Here is a 12,890-nt window from a genome sequence, read left to right as displayed (position 1 = left end):
TGCATCAAGAGACTCTACACCGAAAAACTGTTTTGGTATTTTAAGTAGTGTTCTCTCTCTTAAGATGGTAAATTACAACTTTGAGTACTTATGTGTGTCCAAACTTTTGGCAGGTACATATAAAACTGCATGCTGATTTTGCACTAGTCTACTTTATTCTTCTACATCTTTTCTTTTATCTGTATTTGAACATCTGAGGCATATGGCTTTGCCTATAGCTTGGAGCTATTTACAAAGGAGAGGATGAAGGAGTGTCAGGATTGGCAGTGTGTTGCCTAAATATAGGGCAGGAGTAGGCACAATGCACAGGGCCGCCCCGCCACCCGCCTTTCCCCAGAATACACCCTGTGGGCAGCAGCAGGCCTCCGGCACATGTTCTGTGCCAGCCAATTAAAGCTCTATAACAGCATTGACAAGGGCCTTTTTTGGGTTCCCTCGGCCAAGAAGTTGCACAGACTCTTCCATCTATCTTTTTTTCTCCTTCTTGCTCTTCCTCAGTGACTCACGACTTCACTGATTCGCTCATGACTTCGCTGGGCAGCCATGTGCATCTGAAAATGCATCTGTTACCAAACTTTAAAGACAAAAGACTGCACAGGCAGGGCAGATGAGATTATTGTGGTGGCAGTTCTCCACTACAGCTTGGAGTGCACTGCTATAATTTTAGTTGTGGGTGGAGAGCTGCATGCTGAAGTCATTTGAGGGAGGGACCGGTTGCTTGCCAGCGGTTGTGGTCAAAGTGGAGGGGAATGATGTGTACTATTATATCTTTTGTTTCCTGTCACTTTATCTTCACCAAATCTCATCATCCTTGACTTGTTCCTCTGCTACCCTTGCTGCAGGTTCCATTTCCAGTATTTTTTGTGTTAAAAATCTTCTATCTTTCCTTTGTTCTTTAAATTAGAAATACTTTTTTTTTTTTTTTTTTTAAATATCACCCATATACTGATGAGTTCCCTCTCTTTCACTCTCACCCTCTCTTTCCTGGCAGGATGTCCAGCTTCCCTAGATACTGCATGTCCTTTGCTACTCCTCTGTGTCAGAGTGATCAGTAAAAATTTAATGACACTATAAAATAATAAAAGTGCCATTAATTTATCACAGCACTTGATGCGTGGGCAGTAAAGAAGCATTAGTTCACTGAATATTTTCAAGCCTTAAAACAAAACCCTTATGCTGTGCAGATAATTTATGGCTGCAATTTCAACGATAATTATAATTTCCGGATATAAATTACTAAACTTATAACCAATAAGTATATTAAGTCCAGTATATAAAATTTTATGAAAATTTGTGGTACCATATTGCATAGATAGTCTGATATTAATTAGCATAGTTAACGCGAGGAGGGATGGAATACTTCATGTAACTACACCTTTATATCAAGTATGTGAAACGCTGGCAGCTGGAAAGCACATGTACATGTTCTCTGCACAATGCCTGTAACATAAAAACACATGATCCCTTTTATATCAAATGAAGTGAAGCTACCTTAAAGAATCCTCAAACAAGAGCCTCTTTCAGTCTTGTTCCAAGCTGCCTAATGTGCTGATATTCACACTAATCATATGACTTTGTGCGGTGGAGAAAGAAGTTCAACATTGAGCTAGTTATTAATGAAATTCATTGATGGATGGCCCCTGTTCTCTCTCCTTCTCAGCCCAACATGATGCCTAATGATCATGAGTTTATAAAAGGACTTGATTGATCAGGAGGGACTAACGGAGTGCAGACGAGGGACGAGATGACTACTTTATTACATACAGTACACATGCACGCTGTGTCTTCCTAGTGGACTGTCCAAGTAGCATCTGAAGCAGCACCATCGCCCATCCAGCTAATCGCACATCAGTCACTTTGTCATCGGGCTGCTAGCTTCTTTCATTAAGAGCAATAATGTGGCTGGGTGATGAATACGGCTCAGCGTGCACGTGCATGCTCGCACATGTGCCGCTTTACACAGAATGTGACACCAAGAAAGGCGCCGTACTCCATCTTCTCTTTACAAAGTGTCCTCTTGCCCAGCAGGGACCACCACATATGTCATAATTAGAAAACACTTAAGTAAGCAAAGGGCCGTCAGATAGACAGCCTCTAATCACAGGCCATAAGCAGGTAGTGGTTAATTGTATATCAGAATCACTCAGCTGGCCATAAATAATGACTGCTCCTTCAAGTATGATGGTAAATTGCAGTGCTCTTTCTATCTCTCTCGCAGTCCTTTCTTTTGAGGAATAGTTCTTGAATAAATAAAAGCATGATAAAAAAATCAAAATACTGTGAAAGGCCTCAAATGGACTTGAACTATCTTCATCCTTCATCTTGTCATCTTTTTAACTCACCAGAAAAGAAAAAAGAAAAAGATTACACAAAAGAAAAAAAAAACATTTCAGACAGATTTTGTAATTATTATTTTTTCTTTTCAAAAAATGTGCTGTAAATACTTTTGGGTATTGTAGCCAAGATAATTTTATTTATCAGGAAAAGACAACAGCATGAATCAAATGCAGTAGTAAAAATGACTATCTTCAGCTATATTGGTTAGGTCTGCTTAATTTCAAGCACCTTCTCCCATTAGGAAAAAAGATAAACGTCCCTTCGGGGGAAAAGTGAAAAACAAAATTGTGCAATGCATTACAGAGAAGTGGGGCTAAAAGATTAATGTGTGTGTCGGTGTGTGGCAGGGGAGCTGTTAGTATTGTGTACCTGAGTATCTGTTCAGACTGTGTGTGATAGGCATGTTTAGAAAAGAGGCAGAGGTCAGTACAGACAGTACATCCTTGGCAGAGATTGAACGCTCACCCTGGGAGTAAAACAAATGCTTTTTTTTCTGAATGGTGGCAACATGCCTGCTTTTAGTGTCATCCAGGCGAAACCTGGGGGGGGGATTATTTGTATCATGCAGAGTCAAAGTGTCCATCTCCTAGTTGAGTCTTTAGAGAGGGAGACAGCCCTTTGCTAATGCCCTGTGTATTCACTGAGGAAGTAGGTCATTCAACAATGGAGCCAGCAGCAGTCGGCACTCTCCCCTTGCATAATACATTAAGTGTAATGTGCAGCAACTATTCAGAGGCCCCCGAAAGCTGTTATTTTATTCTGTAAATGCACACGGACATGACATTTAATATTGTCACGGAGCGCTGAATGACAGGGTTTCATTGTGCGTCAAGTACAACATGATGCCAAGTTTAATCTGAGCTCAAAGCGACATGACAAACGGGAAAACACGGTGTGTTCTCCAAAGCATGAACTCTGAATAAATGATGGGCGCTGAGCTCTGGGCGCTGTAGACTGGAAGGGAGGATGTAAGGAGAAGATTACAGAGGAAAATCTGAGCACTGCAAAGAGGGCCACGGCCCCATTGTGTGCTTGGGATCACAAAGTATCCTTCTGTAAATCTATTTACAGCACCCCTGGCCCTTACTGTCTCCCTGCCTCCTGTCATCCATTATAGCAGCTGCTGAATAGAGAGATGAGAGACGAAAAAGCTACATCTAGCTCATGTCAAAAGAGCAGCTCTTCAAAAGAACCTCCATTTATCAAAGACACTTTTTTTTCTTTTCAAAATTTCAGATTTCTGATGGGGTTATTTTTTACAATTCTATCACTGTAAAAATGTGTCCATGTGCTTTTTCGTGAACCTGACTGTTTGTATTTCCCTGTAGGAAAGGGCGCATTTTGAGAGCATTGGGCACCACCTCGGCAAGCTGGGTGAGGAAGGAAAAATCGGCCACAGAGTTATTGACCTCACCAGGCCAGAGGATCTTGATGGTAAGATTTGGATTTCTCTCTCTTATTGTGTTTATTGCATTTATTGTTTTGACTTTTTGTCTACACAGAAGAGTTTGTTTCCTCACAGAATCCACTAATATTTACTGTAATAAACTATGAATTCTGTGCTAATGAGTCAACTGTGCTGACTGGATTCTCTACACATTGTAGACACATTTATACTTCAAAAGCAAAATGACTAAAATAAGTAAATAAGGAAATAAAATGTTAATGGCTGATAAATCATGCTACTTTACATCGTTATGTGACTCAGTTTTAGATGGTGGAGTGGTATGTACTGTATGAGTGTGTGCAGAAACATGTGCGTGTGTAAGGGAGATACGGAGGTTAGGGTGAATGCCGTTTGAAATGAGCCGAAGTTTTCACAGGTAGGTGAGCGGAGGACAAGGGTGCCTGAGGACAAAGTTGGCTTTTTTCCAAGCTCGGCTCCTGTTGCTGTTGTGCTTGTTTGAGGTCCTGGGCACAGGGGTGTAAATTCAGGTTTCACCAGTGTGACAAAGCGTCATCTCCCTTTGTGGCCCTGGCTCCTACACAGGAGCAAGGAGTACCTCAGTGCACCAGTGTTTGTCCGACATAAATATTTGTGGCAGTTTCCATGGCACTTCAGAGCCAGAGCAAAGAGGAAAATGGTTCTGACTCATCTTTGATGCCTCGAAGAGTCTCAAGGCAGATGGATAGATATTTCTCAGGACAATGTAACCCATCAACATCTTTAAATAACATCTGAGACACATTTCCCATCAGTTTTGGCAAGTAATGATCCTGCAGAATATGTGCCCATAGACTTTTATAAAAAAAATAAAAAAATAATGTTTTGCTTCCCACAAAAATGTATGTTTACCAACTCCAAAGCAAATGTCTTTTTTTAATCATGTGTGGGTTCACATCACACCCAATCCTGAAGATGAGAATGAGAGGTACATTTAGTGGACTCATTTACATGTTTCCCATGTGAGCCACAGCAGCAGATCCCATCCCACCCGTCTGCCTCCTAGCACAGATGTGCTTCCAGTGCTCATTCTCCCAGTGGGAACCTTCCCTCTGTGGCTACTGTGGAGTCAGAACTGAAACAGAGCACACACCAGGGCAGTTGTGTCCTTTTAAGTCCTGCACAGTGCCGAGGGAAAGGCTTGTGCCAGACGCCTCACATCAGTGTTCCCAGTGGGCAATGGATTAGGAGCAAGTAGAGGTTAAAGGAGAGGAGAGGTCTTCTTCCCAGGGGGAAATGGCTGGGAGCCAAGGCAGTACGCATAACTCAAAACACACAGTTACCATTTCTTCTCTTACACCACAAATATATATGTCTGTCTCTTCAGCTTCAACAACAAGAAAACACATGCAGCTGAATGATGTGAAGCCGATTTTTATGATGTGAACCACAACGTGTTTACTCTTCTGAGAACATGTGTACTTTTGAAATCGTTGTTGTGAGGATTTTTTCCTCCCTGAACCAGTTGATGTATAAGGTTGATTTATGGTATGTCACTCAACACTTTTGATAAGTATCGCTCAACAGAAATTAAAGAGTCACGCAACGTTTTCAATAAATGCTTCAGCGAACGGTTTCAGTCCTCTCCATGGTAACCAGGCGCTATCCACCAGCAGGCTTGTTTAGTTACACTATGTCATTCCGACCAGGACTAATTAAACAAGGATGTTACAAGTTATCTAAAGTTATAGATCTAGATACAAATAAGGAAGTTCAGTGAAAACTACATTGTAAGTGTAAGTGACACTGGTCACATTGCACAACAAAATATGACTGCGTCCGAAAATAAGCAAACTCCACATGTGCACGACATGAAAGGAAAGTGTCCAGCTACAAGTGACCTACCATAGATCAGCCTTAATGGCTCCCCAGCATTTCCTCATAGAGACATACAGTGACAATCTAATTGCATTTTTTGTGCTCTCTCTAATAATCCAGTAAACTTTGATTTGGTTGGTTTGCTAGTCAAAGGTCATCCACATGTGGGGGGCTAAATGTGTCTGACAATTTTAAATTCTCCAGACTAGCTTACATATAAATGTTGTTTCAATATCATTTAAAGACTATATTTTAACATGTTGTTAGGATCTGCTGCACACTGAAATACAGTCATTTAAATTGTGCTCAAATTATGGTTATGGTACCGAGACATCTAAACAATATTTATTTTTCCACCAAATTTAGCCCAGTTTTAACCCTGACCTGTTGTTGCCTTTTGTAGATGACCACACTGATGCTTCCTAAATGTAACGTTATTCATAAATGTAATCATTTTTTTAGACCATTCTAGTATCGTTGGAACAAACTGCATATACTTTGTTATCTCCTGAAGAGGAAAATTACTGGGTGTACCTCCCAGTCCTTCCATAGGGTGTGAAAGCCCCTTCGTGTGTAGCTGCTTTCCCTCCAGAACAGAGCAGCCACACTGAGCAGGCCCTGTGTACAGCAGACTTCTGTCATCATGGCAGTTCACAGAAAGCTTTAGGTTGCTTGAGCTAATATTTGCAAACCATGCAGCAACCAAAGTCCTAACGGCAGAGATTGGAAAATAGCGGTGAAGGAATGGAAATAGATAGGATACCCTTCATTTTACAAAGCCACAAGCCACACGCGTGATTCCATCGCAAATTCATTAGGTCCTTTTAAACTCAGATGAAAACATTACCAAATACCACAAAGGCCTCAGCCCAGCCAGGCACTTTGTTCATTCACACACAGCAGTATGCAGTTGCAGGTTGTAGAGGCGGTATGTAGCTGAAGTTGTGTGTTTGTCTAAACCGCCCACACCACAGAGGGTCCACAGAGAACAAAGATGCTGTTGAGAGATGTTTGGAGGCAGGAAACAATATTAATCTAAAACGCCCAGTGTGATAATATCAACCAGAGAGTGAGAAAAGATGAGGCTTCAGCCAAGTAGTGTCTCTAACAAAGTCCTCACGGAATAGGATGAGAAGAACAGTAGTGTTGCATTGTTGTTGCAGATCAGTGATGATGGGTTTTCTTTACATTGGTAGCTTGGAGCTGTTATGAAGTTTTATATGAGTTGATTGTTTGAAAAGGGTTTTTGTTGTTGTTTTTCTTCCACTCTGAGGCCGTGGGAATCAAGCTCTGACTTTTATTGCCAAGGAGTTTTTCCTAGAAGAAAGCTTAGATGAGGGGGCACAGGCTTAATGATTTATCAAGTCACAACAACAATAGCTGAATAGGTCAATGCTATCAATAAGAGAGTTCTGGTTTGAAGTTGGCAAATTCAAATGTATCCCCAGTAGGATAAATGTACATCTGTTTCTGTGTGTGTGTCTCTCTCTCTCTCTCTCTCTGTGTGTGTGTGTGTGTGTGTGTGTGTGTGTGTGTGTGTGTGTGTGTGTGTGTGTGTGTGTGTGTGTGTGTGTGTGTGTGTGTGTGTGTGTGTGTGTGTGTGTGTGTGTGTGTGTGTGTGTGTGTGTGTGTGTGTGCATTTTCTTTTGAGTCTGCAAAGTTGGATGTTGTAAAAGATTAGATTCCACTTTTAGGTTAAATGCATACATGATTGGATAGACAGACAAAAGTAAAAGCCATACCCTGCATGTTAAAACAGGTTGGTTGTTTGTTCCCAAGTTCTCGTGTGTGTTTGTACTAAAACACACACACACATACACACACACACACACACACACACACACACACACACACACACACACACACACACACACACACACACACACACACACACACACACACACACACACACACAGGCTCCAGAAAACTCACATAATCCTAACAGAGAGAAAAAAAGGACTGACATTTTATAATAGGGTTTGTATCACTTGTAATTTGTAATGGTTTAATTAGCATGCTTTGAGCTGAAGCTACAACAGGGGCACTGAGCGCTGTGTCCTGTCTGTCCATACACATTAATCTAGCCTGATCCTGCTCTGAGGGAGAGGCTCCATTGTCAGCAGTAAATGCCTTCAGTCAGAGGTGTTAGATTTGATCCCAACAGGGAGGGCTTGGCAGGTTTGCGTGATTGTTGCCGGCTCAGTGAGCCTCATCCTCTTGAGCGGATTCCTGGGTGACATTATGTGTCTGCCCGCAGAACAAAGATGAGTAAGGAGGAGAAAAGGGGGAGGAGAGGGGACGACTGGGGCAGTGCTACCCTCTGGCTTGGTACATGGTCGAGTCTGAGCCTGCAGTTCACAGGTGTGATAGGCTTTTGGGCCTCTCTACATTCTCTCTCCGTTTCTCTCCCTTTTTTATGCTTCCTCCTCATCCACTTACCATTTTTTATACCCCCCCCCCCCCCCCCCCTCCACCACACACACACAGACAATCATTCTTTCTCACTGTAATTCATGCTGCTCATCTGCAGTGTTTCCAGGAGAGACAAATTAAAAGGGGATTCTCATATCGCTCTGTCACACTTGAGCTGCGGGCCTCATGAATCACAATAAATTCTATTAAGCAGCACTCCCTCTGTTTTGCTCTCTCCGCAGATACCACCCAGGGGGCCTGCCCCTGTCACTGCTAAACATCTGTGTTTATTTACACAATCACACACCTAACTAACTGATTCCTAAATGTCCTGCCCCTCCTGGAAAAAAATAGTTAATGCTCATTTGCAAAATGTCAGAGCAGTGTTATGACTTTTAATAAAAAGACAGAAACAATGCTGCAGTAAATGTTGCTGTTTATGGGGATTTGTCGAGACTGTTATAAGTCATATTTTATTTTCATAATATATATGTAATAAACAAATAAAAATAAAATAATATATATATATATATATATATATATATATATATGTATATATACACACACACACACATAGATAAGTGGTTCTAAAATGTTAAGAAACTAGGGATTTTTAAAGTTTTTTTTCACTATTTTTTAATGTTTTGGTGTAACTTATAGTCGTGCTGTGCTTCTCCTCTCTGCTCTCTGTGTTGGGGTCTGAGGGCGGGGCTGAGACAGCAGACAGGCACTTTTCTGTGTGGCATCATGTGAAGCAAAAACAACATGCCTCATCTGGCTTTCCTCCAATGAACCAAGTCACGTGGCTGGTTTCCTGGCTAACTATGGATGTGGCACTAGCTGATGGCAGGCAGTTGTTTTGTCCCCCTCCCCGTAAGAAGCTCACCTCTGCCCGTATGCATGCACACCAGTATATAAATTGCTGAATCAGTGTCAGTGATAGAGTAATGGCACGGGAAGCATCGTAAATTACAGCAAGCGATCCCGGGGTGCAGACACTGGCTGTCGTGTCTGAGTGAGCGCTGCGCTCCTGAGCTAATGAATACCTTCATCTGGCCCCGGCAGTCAGCAGATTGCCCCGCGTTGATGGATACTGTCAGCCCTCCGCCACACCACATTTCATTGCACAATAAACATGGTTGTCAAAACCAAACAAAGTGAAATCAATTCATCCTGTACAGTGAGTGCATGCTAAATGAAATTAACGTACTGTGGGCTTCGGTGGCAGCAAAGGTAGTGTATTATTTCTGAATTCATGATGGCTTTAGGGCCTACAGCCTTCTAGAGGCAAAAGCCAACAGAGACAACAAGAGATAGTTTTGAGACAATATTTAAGAAACTGAAAAATACACCCCTTAAATATTTAGATTTCGTATTTTTGTGTATGCTATAATATGTGTTTAAGTACATATATTTATATGCATTTATAATTTAATTAGGCTCTCTGTTCAAATAACTGGAAGAGACTGTTCAAATGAAAGCAAAAAATAGGAGAAAAAAGTCCAAATATATTGCTTTGTGGATAAATTAAAATTCACAGAATGTTATGACAGTTTAGTGTCATAGTAATATTAAGGAGTATACCTAAAAATACAAGGTGTTTTGCCTAATTAAGTATATTTGCATATTTTTAATTTTTGCTTTTTCCCCTCTTTTTGTATATTTTCTGACGACAGAAAGGGGTTTTTAAGTGTCTTTAATAATAGGATTCTGACTGAAGTTCCATTTGCCAGAACTATAAGACATTAAGAGCTGAATCCTCTGGACAGTGGAAGTGGGAATATATGTAAACATAATTTTCACTGGGATCTCAGATAAAGTCAAACCTCTGTGGATCATAAATGTGGCTGTTTGACTGTTAAACAACAAACAGCTGGTGAAAATCAATTTAGGGGGTCTTTGTACTGGGAGAAACAGGTTTCCTTGTGGGCAGCAGGACACCAAACCATTTCTGTGAGCATAAGCCACAATCAACTTCCACCACACCTCCATCTCTGTTATACTAGAGCCAGTTGGGCGATCCTTTAGTACAACATGCCTGTGTTTGTTTATGTGACTATATTTATTGCCTTTTCCCTTCTTGTCTTCTATAATTCTTTGGAATAAAAGACACGCTTTTGCGAAGTGAAGACACTCATCAGGCTGAAAATAGTGCAGCAGCATCTTTAGTGATTAGAGCAGAACGAGGGTTCTGTGGATTTAGAATTAATGTCACTTCGCAGCCTCCATTACTCATTAAGAGTTTGATTTTGTTTATCATCTGAAATAATAATAGAAATCAAACCCCAGGTAACGTGTGCCAAAGCTGCTAGTGGAATGGTCTAATGAGAAGGCTTCACATGTGGATGATGAAATATGCATGAGTCATCCCAAGCTTTCTTTTCCAGATTTGAGATCATTAAAGATGTATCGTAGCATATGGAAGGCTTTTTTGTCTTATTTTTCAAGCCTTGTTTATCAACATGTTTTTGTTTGTTTAAATATTCATACTGCTTTTATTTAATTCTTTCACATCTTACATATAAAAGGAAGCAAATGCGCATGCAAACAGAAATCATTATCAGTTTGATGTACAGTTTAATACTGAGAGAAACTCTCTTATGCTGATTGTGAATGCACTGATTGAGAAACAGCAGAATCGGCAGACTCTCTCATCGCAAATGTGTGCCTGCTTGGTGTGTGTGTGTGTGTGTGTGTGTGTGTGTGTGTGTGTGTGTGTGTGTGTGTGTGTGTGCGAGTGCGGGTGGATGTTTGCTTGAAAGAGAGAGTGAAGTAGCGGAATGGAGTGCCTGAATTTATTTGTGCATATACGTGTTAAAATGTACTTTGGAAGAATGCTTTATTTTCTTTTTAAAGGCTGCCTCAAGTCCCATATTTGTCATTTATGTTGGCACACTTGCTCATTTTATGGATACTATGAATGTCAAATTGAAATGTAACAGGCTGAGTAGAGAAGTGTGAACACTTCTCGACAAAACATTTAACTGCCATTGAAGTCCAAGGTCGTCCTCTTTTGGTTTTGGATAGACCAGAGTATAAGTTAAGGAGGGCAGCTCCTCCTTAAACCGACATTGTATTCTCTTTTATAGCACATAAAATAAAAGGCTGTTAAGTCAGTTTTTCCACTCAGTCGAAAGTCTTCCCCCTCCAAGAGGCTCTGCAGCCCTGCACTCATCTGAAACAATGTTCATGATGATGATGATGATAGCAGTGGTGACAGTAGAAGAAGGGGAGTTTGAACATGGCTCATCATTTAATCGATGACTTGCCTCGTTCTCTCTTCTTGTTCCTGCTCTGGCTACTCCAGGGTCCAAGGAGCTCAATGGCTCTGCAGATAAACCCCAACCATATTATTGTTGGCCAACAGGAGGTGCTGGATCTACTGAGGCACGTGTCTTCAGGGAATCCCGAGGAAGGAACAACACCGAGCCCCACATTAAAAGGCCAATGAATGCATTCATGGTGTGGGCCAAGGATGAGCGGCGCAAGATTCTTCAGGCCTTCCCCGACATGCACAATTCCAACATAAGCAAGATTTTGGGTAAGGCCTTTTCTCTAAATCCAATGCAAGACACTCCAGCAAATATTTCAAGATACCACTCTCCTACAGCAATATAACTACTTTTGTAAAGCCATGTGTAAGGGACAGAAGAATCATCTGTTCAATGCTTAAACGCTTTATCTTTGCTGTTTAAGAACTGCTATTACTTGCATCTACACTTATGTCACTGGCAAATGGAATTAATAAACATGTGTTTCCATGAACCCAAACAGCATCCTATATCATCCACTTGTTATCCACAATTAATGCTTCGTTCCCTCAGCTGCACAGAAGAACTTAACTCTTTGGCTATTAAAACAGTGATTAACCTGCTGTGTTTAAAACTAAAGTTCTTGTGTGACTCACTGTAGAGTTGGAGAACTATTTTTTAGCACTTTTCCTTCATTTAAATTTCCACAATACTTTACAGACTTACAAAGTGTTTAAAGTACTGTACTGTAGCTAGTATCTAAATGAGCAGACTATGTTATCTCATAGACCGCTGTGGATAAGTTCACCTCAGCATACAGATGGATTTATAGCCCATCACTACCATAAGTGTTTGTCATGAAAAATGACAGAGGCTAAATGGGTCTTGTCCCCTCAGCATTGAAGTCCATATATCACAGCTGTTAAAAGTGCTGTCATCCAGTACCTAGCAAGACACTTCGCAGAGATGCAGTATTTACTACAGCAAGCTTGTTGTTCCTTACTGTCTGACATCGTCTCAGATACTGTAATGTGCATATGCAAGACAATCAAGAGGTTGGTGTGGAAGACAATAAATGTGGCACATGACTTTGAAACCCTCTACCCTTATTAAGTGCAATTAAATATTGATTTTTTTATACCAATGTGATAAAATGTATCCACATTGTGAGGTTTATATGCAGTACTGGTTTGCCTAACAGAAAGTTAAAGATAAAGTATAACTAGTTGTAATCTGTCTAAATCATGCTCACTATCAGCTACTAAAACTGCTTTAGTCATGTTTATCTTCAAATGAATACATCTAAATCTACCATGTTCTGTAGGTTCTCGGTGGAAGTCCATGTCCAACCAGGACAAGCAGCCATACTACGAGGAGCAGGCCCGTCTGAGTAAGCTTCACCTAGAGAAGTACCCAAACTACAAGTACAAGCCACGGCCCAAGAGGACCTGCATTATTGACGGAAAAAAACTTCGCATAGGAGAGTACAAGCAGATGATGCGCTCACGGCGACAAGAGATGAGGCAGTTCTTCACTGTGGGGTAGGCAAGCTGTGGAAAAACCTGCAAACTAACCACATGAACACACAGACAAGCTTGCAACATAGCAACTGGACTGTAGCTTTTCGC

General features: G+C 41.1%; 1 protein-coding gene across 1 annotated transcript in view; it reads left to right on the top strand.

The window, feature by feature from the left end:
• sox6 (SRY-box transcription factor 6) overlaps positions 1-12,890 on the top strand; it is a 141,440-nt gene that overhangs the window by 122,451 nt on the left and 6,099 nt on the right. Inside the window, 3 exon segments of the mRNA XM_062423193.1 lie at positions 3,666-3,771; positions 11,379-11,552; positions 12,587-12,803. Coding sequence (XP_062279177.1) covers positions 3,666-3,771; positions 11,379-11,552; positions 12,587-12,803 — 497 coding nt within the window.

The sequence above is a fragment of the Scomber scombrus genome, chromosome 1, assembly GCF_963691925.1.
Source record: "Scomber scombrus chromosome 1, fScoSco1.1, whole genome shotgun sequence".
Lineage (NCBI taxonomy): Eukaryota > Metazoa > Chordata > Actinopteri > Scombriformes > Scombridae > Scomber > Scomber scombrus.
Note: the sequence above shows the minus strand (reverse complement) of the source record. Positions and strands in the feature narration are given on the sequence as shown.